Source organism: Oryzias latipes, chromosome 10 (genome assembly GCF_053564925.1).
Source record: "Oryzias latipes strain Hd-rR chromosome 10, Olatipes_Hd-rR_3.1".
Lineage (NCBI taxonomy): Eukaryota > Metazoa > Chordata > Actinopteri > Beloniformes > Adrianichthyidae > Oryzias > Oryzias latipes.
In genome coordinates, this window is record NC_136246.1 from 2,616,482 (window position 1) to 2,627,128 (window position 10,647).

At 41.1% G+C, this 10,647-nt stretch overlaps 1 protein-coding gene across 6 annotated transcripts in view; it reads right to left on the bottom strand.

Annotated features, from left to right (window-relative positions):
- Positions 1-10,216, bottom strand: part of ldb2a (LIM domain binding 2a) — a 94,066-nt gene extending 83,850 nt beyond the window's left edge. For 2 of the 6 annotated variants that reach the window (XM_078953838.1, XM_023959479.2), the window contains exon 1: positions 9,665-10,213. In XM_078953838.1, the coding sequence (XP_078809964.1) occupies positions 9,665-9,796 (132 nt within the window). In that variant the 5' untranslated portion in view covers positions 9,797-10,213. Of the gene's footprint in view, positions 1-9,664 lie in introns of all 6 variants that reach the window. The other 4 variants (XM_078953837.1, XM_023959478.2, XM_078953834.1 and 1 more) reach the window with 4 other exon arrangements.
- Positions 10,217-10,647: the final 431 nt, after the last annotated feature.

The window sequence follows — 10,647 nt, forward strand, 5'->3', positions numbered from 1 at the left end:
ACAGTGAAGCAAATTTTATTCTATTCAGTAACTTTGCTCCAAAGAGCAGCTTTCTAAGGAAAAACAATTAGAAATAGGCAGAAGGTATTCAGCTCTGACCACAGCTTTCTGTGGAGATGGTTACTTTGTCCCTTCACAACTATCTGCCAGCCTCCTCACCTTTTAGCAGCATTATTCTTTAATTTAGAGAGGCGGATGCTGGCGGGGACTTAACGAAGGGAAGCAGGAGTTAATGTGATTCAGTCCTTTCAGGTTTTTAATGTGAAAGCTCTGAGCAACGTTTCAGCAGCCCTCAAAAGCAGACGCCTGTTCTTTATCAATAAGCCTTCAAAACAGAACAAATTAGAGATTCATTTGAATGAAAAAAATGAACAACGATAATAACTATGCTTGTTATTCAGCCAAACTGAGTAAACAACAATGCTGTTTGTGGACATATTTTTGCACATTGAAAGGAAGCCTAGAAACAAAGTAATGCTTGTGTTGTTTTGCAATAAAAATATGAAATATATCATCCGATGGTTGCAACTGTGATCAAACTTAAAGACACGACCAAAGACTTCTATCACCAGTAAAAACCAGAAAGACATTCATTGAATGTTCCTGCAGTTAGTGCAAAAATGTTATTTACTTAACAAACAAACAAATAATTATAATCAAAAACTGACATGCACGTTTTTCACAAGACTGACACATTTTTTCTGGTTTCTTCAATTCTCAGGACAAAGAAACTGCTTTCTATGATGAAAAACCTCCAAAAGATGATTTTTTTGCACATTTATTTAATTCATTGTTTTCGTGTCACCCTCTTCGCCCTCTTTTTCCCTTTCTCTTTCCATGTCCTAAATCATCCCATCCCCATATTCCTGACTCTCTCTTATGCCTGTCTGGAAGGCACATTTAGAACAAATAAGACTAGAATAAAGGCATTTGTGTAAATATACCACTGGGGTGTTCACAGAGAACATTGTGTAAGCCCCAATAATAAGAGCCCAAAAATGAGACACTCCTGACTCAATGTTGCTCTTAAGATCGTTTCTATACAGAATGACTCAAAGCTATGAGATCTGAACTTCACCAAGGACACATCTGAAAACACTGCAGCCTCTGCAGAACAAAGAGCTGTAATAAAAGAGTAAATATTTAAAGAATTGGTCAGAAATTTGCATGAAAATGGAAACCCTTCTGATTGACGCTCGTGTCCTGGTTTCACTGACAGTGGTTAAAAAAACACCAAGAGGATCCTGCTGTTCCCTGGGACCCATGTTAAACCGTGGAGTCCAGAGGAGAACTGAGACCGCATGGGGAGACCAAATCCAGTGGAACAAGCCAAGCATCAACACAAAATACTGATATCTTGATGCTTAGATGAGTCATTTATAATATACAGAACACAAGTTCTAATGCTTATGTTGGACTTATACTCATCTAAAAATAAGAATCTTTAGGAGGATTTTTTGTAAACAAAAGAGCACCTATGCTTAATATTAAAGGCACAATACTGGCATAATATTGCAATAGTATCAAATAGTAGCATTAAAATGAAATTATTGGCATTACCCAATTTTAAAACTCCTGCTTTTAAGAGAATTTGTTTTTATTATTAAATACAGTCGTGATGCAGAATACCATTCATTTTAACAGTGATTTGATACAAATCATAATATGTGATTCAAAGTCAATATTGGCTCCTGTTGAATGATCCGATTCATAGTCGTTATTCGTTTAAATTGAATGATCCGATTATTGACCTAGAGTGGATCCAGATCCTCTTCATCCAAACTTCCAGCAGTGAGACTCAGACAGAAATTCCTGCTACTGAACAGTGAAGTTTTCCAGATTCTTGGATTTCTTCCAGATCATCAAGTGGAAATGAAATCTGTGTCCAAACAAACAAGTAAACTAGAATGAATGTCAAATCCATTCACATGTTAGTTTCCTAAAGTTCACCACTGTTGTTTTTCCACATCCAAAGAATCCAAAGGGAACATTCTTAGAACATTCTAGACACTGGATGGTCACATGACTTTATTCAAAGTCTGTCCACACATTGGACTGGAATGATGGATGATCAGTTTTTGATGACATCACATGTGTGTTGGCTGGTGTGATGACCTTGGTCGTTTTTACATGACAGTAAAATAAATCTAAATGGTATTTTCCAAGATCCATTATAGACCTAATGGTATTGGTTAATTTGATTATATTAACAACTTGTCTCAGACAAATTGATCTGGTTGGATCATAGGATTATAAATCAATTCATTGATTAATCGTTACACCTCTAATAAGAAATGTCAGCTTGTCACCTGTTTTTGACACAGTCAGTGTCTGTCTGTTTGCACCATAAAGATACGTGTAGTTGAACTCGGTAAAACTTTTCCTACTCTGCATTTACTATTAGTTTAGTTTAGTTAGTTAGTTAGTTTTTTTAATCCAAATCTCACCTATTGTAGGTTTGTTAAAATGTTTTTACATTTTCATAAAACTTTCATCTACTTGAAACTTTCTTCTCTCTATTTTCTTTCATATTTGGCAATGAGCCAAATATTTTGCTGTACTTTTTTATGTATCACTTGAAGCTTACCTGTAATCCTACAACCAACAGGCAAAGAGAAGCACTGTTACAGAGAGCAGGAGTAACTCTGGCCATTGCAGACGGCAGGTCAGCGCTGAAAAACCAAACTAATTAAGAGTGTTCATCTGTCACTGAGTGAGGGAACAGCAGTTTCTTAGTGCCACTGTGAGGAGCACAAACAGATCTGACATCTGTCCATACAGCCGGTTTAATCATTTGACTCTGATCCTCAGTTTACCAACAACACGTATTGAGTCTGCTACACACCCTGTTAGGACTGCAAGAAATCAGAAGCCGTACATGAGTTCAACTGTAATTTATCTCAATGTAGAAAGACGGAGAAATGGAAGGTTCAATGAGATTATCTACGTTTGCGTGTCTGACTGAACGACATGAAACTAGCCAAGAAAACGTGACATTTTCCCCATTCCCTCCTCTGCAAAATGGTTTATTCCAAACAGCCAGCAGAGGAACCTCAGGCTGTAAATTGTGGAACGACGGATCTTCACAAACACAAATGGGATCCCACTATGGTCTTCATTCTTAATCCCTCTCTGGGAACCTAACAGCTCAGTAGCAACTTGACCTCAACACCCTAAGCTTATTCATGTCAATCTGACACGTAGTCCTGATGGGAAAACATCCACTTTGCTCCTGACAGGGACAAGGGAGTTTGCCGTAATGAACACTCCAGTTCATGCAGTTCCATAGTGATAGCAATGAGTCAGGTCTGCGGACCCATTTAAATAATGAGAAAGAGACTAACTAGGAGCAATAGACACACGAATCCAATGAAAGGCCTGCCAATCATTGTTACTGATGGCACGTCTATCAGCCAGAGAAGAGTGTGACCACTGGAGCCACTGTGAGCAGCAGAGAGCTTTCTGCACGCCGCCCTGTGGGTATTATTACAGCGCCTCCATTAATGCTTTTGTTTTGCTCCTGTTTCACCCTCTGCGATGTAGTTTTACTTACAGTGTTATTTTGTGTGCCGCTCTCTGCTGTTGAATATTAATGCTCTTTATGCTAATGAAACTCGCAGCTGAGGTCGAGCAAGCTCCTCCTCTGAATGTTAATCTGCTGCCTCATTTACATACACTTAAGTGTCAAATTCCCCCACAAATCATTGCAGCTGCCGCTGAACGCTGAGGTCTGCGCCCCCGAAGCGACAGCGCACAAACAGTGTGGTCGCACCGTATGTACGGCATCAAATCTACATCAAAGCCTGTTTAGATTGCAGGGTCAGAGCAGGTTCACGTTCACTAAAATGAAGGTAATGGGATAGCAGTCAGGCCGGCGCAGAAATACAGCCAGGCAGGTAATAAGTATGAATGGAGCGAGTAATAAGGTTGGGATAGAAACAGACCCTGAATCATCACAGCAGGACTGTTTGAGCTGCAGCACGTTATCGGTTCAAAGGTGAGCACTGAAGCCGAACAAACACAGAGGAGCCGCTGAGCTGCTGCTTCCAGTCCAGAGGATTTCCAGAGGAAGGATTCGTTACAGCGAGGAGAGGAAACCTGATTCTCTGCAAACCTGATGAGCAACTTCAGAAAAACAGAATGAAGAATAAAACTAAAATACTGAACCAATTCCCATTGAGATTTACAAGTTCATGACATAAATGACAAGATATTTGATTCAATGGTTTTTTTTCATATTTGTATTCCAAAAACTCAAAAAAAAGTTTATTTATAAAAATCAGTTTTCACATGAGCTAATTAAAATTAAGAAAGGGGGAAATTATGAATTATTACAATAGAAATTAAGGGAGTCCGAGTTTTTTTTTTTGCCTAAAATAAAATTACAATAAGATAAATGTTATCTAAGGAAAACAGATACATAGATTAATTAAAAGTACGTTTCTGTGTACAGATCAATTTAATTCAATAAATCAATGTTTTACACCCAGCGACACCCTGCTGATAAAAACTTCTGTATCAGCATTTGTTCTTGTTTATGAAAGAAGAGTGGCAGCTGATGATAAAAATAAAAAAAAAAACATAATATTTAATACAATATTTTGACATATTATTATTATTATTACTATTGTCTCATCTTTTTTTGTTAAGCCAGGAGGTCAGAGTTTGAACGCCTGTCCTTTTTACTAACTGGCTGTTTCTCAGACAAATCTTGAGCTACAGTGAATTAAATGTTAATTATTTCCTAACTGTGTCATAATTAGCTGGATTTTTCTCCCAAAGGTGTTTAAAATATGCACATTACATCTCAAAAAGATTGACATTAGATGAGCAAAACCAGCGTGTGGTGAAGACCATGACAGTGTTTGTAGTTTGGCTGTCTTTCCTCCCGTGTTCCATCAGGACACGGGAGGAAATATCTTTATGTTTAAGTACGAGCGCCAAGCGAGCTTCTGAGTTTTAAAAGATGCAAACAAGTTAGGAGACAGATGAAGCCTTTGACGGGATCCATTATGTGGTGGTTTTGGTTGGGGGACCTTCAATAAAACACATTTCCACAACCAAAGATTTGTTCTATCACCGTCTTAATGTGATCCTCTACAACACATCCAACTGATGAGGCCCAATCTGCAGCGGCATCTAACCAGACACGAGGGAAAATACTCTGAGCTCTTTGGTTCCAAAATCAAGCCGGTGTGACAGACAACAACAACAAACAGATAAATACTATTTAATACTTTACCTTCTCTATGTTATTAAGTTGATCCAGGTACGCATGTTCAATTAAATTAGTCTGTTTTTTTCCCTTTATATCACTGCAGCCATGATCGAAAGAGTGCAGGTTCGATTTCCGCCTTGCCTAACCATGTGTCAAAGTGTCCTTGGGCAAGACACCTAACCCCACCTCTTCCTGGTGGAAGGTTGGCGCCAGTGTTTGACAGCGGAGCCGCCATCAGTGTGTGAATGTGTGATAATGGGTGAATGAGACTGTGAAGCCATTAGGCTTTTGAGAAAAGTAGAAAAGTACTACACAAGTATACGCCATACTTTTGGCTTCTGGGTTTGTGGTCTGGTTCTCTCTACATTTTTACTTTATTTTTAAAAGCATTTGTGCAGCATGTATGCACTTTATATGGCATGGTTTCTGAAAGGTCTTTCAATCCGATTCCTGTTTATGGTTTTTGTTGTTGAAGATTTGAGTGCTGGGTCTTTACAGGTCATTTGGTTTCAAATTAATTTGTAGAAGTTTGCTTAATACAAGAGTTTGCTTTTTTTTGTCAATGTAAAATGATTTTTCCCAATTAGGTATTTTTATGCCGTTGAATATTTAACATTCATACAGCGTTCAGAGGAATCATCACAAATTATGTATTATGATTGTCGTAAAAGAAAACTAGATTTGACTAAAAAAAGTTGTGTTGCCCAGTTTTGCAAACTACGACTGATGCAGTAAACTGCAAAGATCAGCCCCGTTCTCTGTGGGCTGTCTCACTGTTTTTCAGTTTAGTGGGAAACTAAACTGAAAACTGTTGGTGGAAGAAAAGCTGTGTCTTGAAAGAACCTGAGAAACTTTGGGGTCAATTCAGAATTCTGTGTTTTCATTCAAACTTTCTGAATAATGTTCTGGAGCTTCTATGAACCATTTCTGACATGGAACTGCAGCCATTTCCCTCCAAAAAATGATGATTGACACTTTGTTCTGTTTCACCTGACTATGAGCTGAGAGCAAGGTGTACAGAAAAGAATAAAACATTTGATAATTTTCTGATTGAAGGCCAATTAAAAGTGTTTAATGCAGGTCTACATTCTATTAAACTGTCTCCAACTACACATGACAGCCAAATGGATATATAGAGCTAGGAGAAAACCAAAAACAAGACAAGAAAAACTTTAGAGGAAATCACCAAAGTCATATCTGACCTGTAACCCTTGTGCTATCCTAGGCACTTTAACCTTGGGAGTTGGGTCATCTAGACCCACTAGACAGTGCTCTGAACCTTTTTTCTTCAATGATTTGTGATCTTCACTGGTGTCCATGGATTACATGAAATCTTTCCACCTTTATCCACCTTTGTCATGGTAGGGAGAACACATCAATGTAAGGGGGGGGGGGGGGGGGTCGGGGTCATCTAGGATAGCACTAGGGATAAAATGCAAACAGGATGTACAAACTATAACCTTCACTCCCTTCAGAGCTTTGCTTCTTCTCTTGCTGTTTGAGTCTCCTTCTGACCCGTGAAGCAGCTGCAAGATTACCAAACCAAAAAGTCCACCTCTGCGCAGGAGACATAGTGGACTTTCAAACCGAAGAATAAATTCATTCGAGTCTTTTAGACCCTCTGAAAGTTGGAGTGTCAACGACGCTCAGTCGGCTCTCCCATAAAGAAAGCTACTTAAAACGTCAGAGGAGCAAACAGTGAGTCATTTTCCTCCCTCAGCTGCCTGCCAGTGAGCGTGAATGATTCTTCTACCCAACAATAGCCCTCCTTTCATCATATTAAGGTTTTTACTCTGGTGATAATTCTGACAAGAACTCTGTTTGCAAGCTTGAAATCCATTTGACAGGATCCACAAAAAACAGCAACACCCCCGTCAAATAATGTCACTTCCCACTAAAATCCAACACAGACACTCTATTATACACTCGTGGTAGGATTTAATGCTCCTGATGCAAAGAAGAGTTTACATCTTGAGAACAGCGTCATGGAGCAGATTGTAACCCATCTACTTCCTGACACGCTTTGAAGAGGACCAACAGGTGACGGCACGTTTGAGCCAGGCTGAGCGCTCCTTTCCCGGGTTCCACTGTGCTCAGACACCTTTCCAAACAGGAAACATTCACTGGAAAAAACGATTTAAGGGTCACACATCAAGTTTTGTGAGATTTGTTACTTCAGAGGCTCAAACCAAAATTGTCTTATATTAAGCTGCCTCATTATAGGTGTGTGTGTGTATGAATGGAACACTCTTAAATTAGATGTTAATGTTCCAATGGCTGCGTTACAACCTTAACAAAAATGGAAAAGGCCGAATCTGCTGAAAAAGGTTTTTTTTTACATTTTACCCAGCACCACTATCATGACACACAGATGTAAAATCTAGCAAACAGAGGTAAAAATGAAACTAGATGACTCCTGTTTGAGTCCTTATGGTGCTTCAGCTGATTTTCTTCCAACTCTTTTCTACTTGTTTGGTATTTTGGAAGAAAGCCTCTTAAACCTGCTGCTTTGCAGCTGGAGCCCGACCCTTCCACCATCCTCACCAACAGTTAAAGGCCACCAGAGATGGACTGAGCACGGTCTGCAGCAGCACACAGAGGCATGCGCACATCAGCAGTGAGGACGATGCGCTGCAAGAAAACTTTGTGTCATGGCTAGAGTCAAGAGGATGCTTTTTCTTATTTTGTGCGTTATTTCAAACAAATAGAAACTAAATATACAGTTTACATAAGAAAAGACTTTCTTAATTGAGCAATAAATTCAAAATTTTAAATAAAAACTATCAGGAAGGCCTATCAGGATACAAAAATGTTGTTGAATGAGAATGATTTGATTCTTTCTGGACCGAGAGACAAAAAATGAAAACGAGAATAAATGTACAGCATATGAAACAGAAAACTAATGCCAGTGATGCACAATTATATAATTGAGCCTGAGAAGCTGAAGGTAATGGATTAAACCAGAGTGTGTCTGCTACACAAATATCTCACAATATCCCTGAGTAAATGTGTGTGTGTGCACATGCAGCACATGTATGTGCAGCAGTGCGTGCATTTGTTGGGTGTGTGTGTGTGTGTGTGTGTGGTGACTGCACTCGGTGTGAGGGTATGTGTGCTACAGGAGTCCAGGTCTGCTGGGACTCCACATGAATAATGCATCTGACTAAGGCTGCAGCATCTCAGCAACACCGCCTCTGTCGCTTTGCTTAAAGTTGCAAGTTGCTCTTGGAGCATCAGCATCCTTCTGCACGAGGCTGCAGCACCTCTGCTGAGTCTCACCTAAACATTTCCAAAGAATTCAGGCACAAATATTCACAAGCATGTTCTTCAGAAGCACTTTCAAATAGTTTGTGTGACTCTGGTTATTTCTCATTACCCTTTTTGAGATTATTTTAAAGTATTTTTAGTTTATTAACTCTTAGTGAGTATGAAGCTTCACTCACCCAAATGTCATATTATTTATTCTTTGTTTTAAAAATGTTTTGACTTACTGAACAAAGATGGTCGGAAATTCTTTTCATGAAAACTATTTTGAAAATGTAGCTTTAGATTCCTCTGTAAATGGCAAAACATCAACTATTATCCTCACTGTTTGCAGAAAACCCTGACATGCAAGGCAATAAATCAGCAAACTAAAGCAGGTAATCTGTGAGGAAGAGGAGCAGCCAAAACCGTCCTTCACTGCGTTTGGTTGGTCTGCATGCTGGAGATCACAGCACAGCTGCAAAAGACAGATGCTCCCCATGCAACTCACACAGAGATCAGCAAAGGTGCAGGCCGGATGACACTGCACGCCACACGCCAAATGAAACTTGAAGTGGTTTTGTTGTCTTACAGTCATACATTTGGAATCAAGGCCATGTTCATTGAGAAAATGTAACGTGCAGGGAAGAGCTTGAGCAGAACTAAGCTTTCTTGTTGGGCTGCAGATGGTCTTTCATTAACCAGATAACAATATGCAAACGATCAGAAATATGTAAATGAGTGTAGTTCTGCCATATAAACAGACACGTTTCTTTGCTTTTCTCTGCCATGATATTTTTGTAAGTTTTAATCTGTGATTGTTGGAAGAGTTCAGTTAACTTCTGAAAGTCTTCCTTCCCATCAGGTTCCATCACGGAAAACTGGCGTTCTAAAGTAGAAAATGAAGATGTGCCCACTGGGGTCTCTCCCCCTTCAGGTGAGTCGGAGGTGCTCCTTCCTACGGCTCTCGGGGGTCCTTTGGCCCCGGGGCTGGGGGGCTGCTGTGCTCCCCGGAGAAGCTGCCTTCTCTTCTGCGCTCGGAGGATGGCATTCAGCAGCACTCGGCTTACTTTTACCTCAGGAATGTTTGACACTTTGGCCCCGCATCCTCCAGAGCTCCCCTAAACCTGTGCATGCCCCCTCCTCTTCCTCCGACACCCCCAGCCCAACCCCTCTGTCGGCGAGAGCGTCCGGCGGGCTCACCTCTGTGCGCGCCTGCAGCCGCTTGTTCATCTCGTAGATCCGGTACTCGGGCTGGACCATGTAGGGCGAGTGTCTCCTGTAGAAGGGTCCGAACGGAGAGGAGTAGAACGGGTCGTGGGTCGGGTTGGACATGGTGGATCCTGGCCAGGCGCGTCAGAAACATCCAGCGGGCTCAGCGGCGCACATGGAGCGCGATGCTCTGCAGGAAGCAGCCGCTGTCGAGGCTGAGCTGCTCTCTGCAAGTTGGCCTGCCTAGTTCACGGCTATAGCGTGGTGCTGGAGGAGGAGGAGGAGGAGGAGGAAGAGGCAGAGACGGGAGGGAGGGGAACTGTGGGTGGGGGGAGTTGAACGGGGGAGGAGGGTTTCCTGTTCCCTCAAGAAGTTTTGCTCTAAAAGTTCATCGTGTCTGCGTGCTCGTGGGCTTCCTGTGCGAAGGGAGGCTGTCCGCGCTCCGTGGTCCTGTGGTGGAGCGTGCCGATGTCCGTCCTGCTCCATCAGATCCACAGCTCCGTGTCCGTCACAGCAAACACACTGCATGGAGGACAGACCAGCAGCTGCCGAGAGCTGGAAAAGGAGACATCCTCCCAAAGTTCCCATCAGCCCCAAAGAGGAGACCAGTCTGAGCTGCTCTTCATCAAAACAGCCTGCAGTTTGACGCTAGATGGAATAAAAAACACTTATCTGTCTTTTTAAAATTTGTAACGAACAACTTGTTTCCATTAAAGACACTGCCACACTATTTCAGTACAAACTGCATGATCGTGTCTCCATGAGATGCTTCAGCCAACCAAAAAATCCAGTATTTCCAAACAGCCTCTGTAAATACTTCCATGCATGGCTTTACCTTTAGGCTATGGACCCACTCAACCAAAATCTTTGTAACACATTTTGGATTTTTTTTTAATTAACACCCATAAGCATAAAGTCTGATGTGTCTGTAATAAGCAAAGAGACACCAAAAGAAGCAGGTGCATGGAAACACA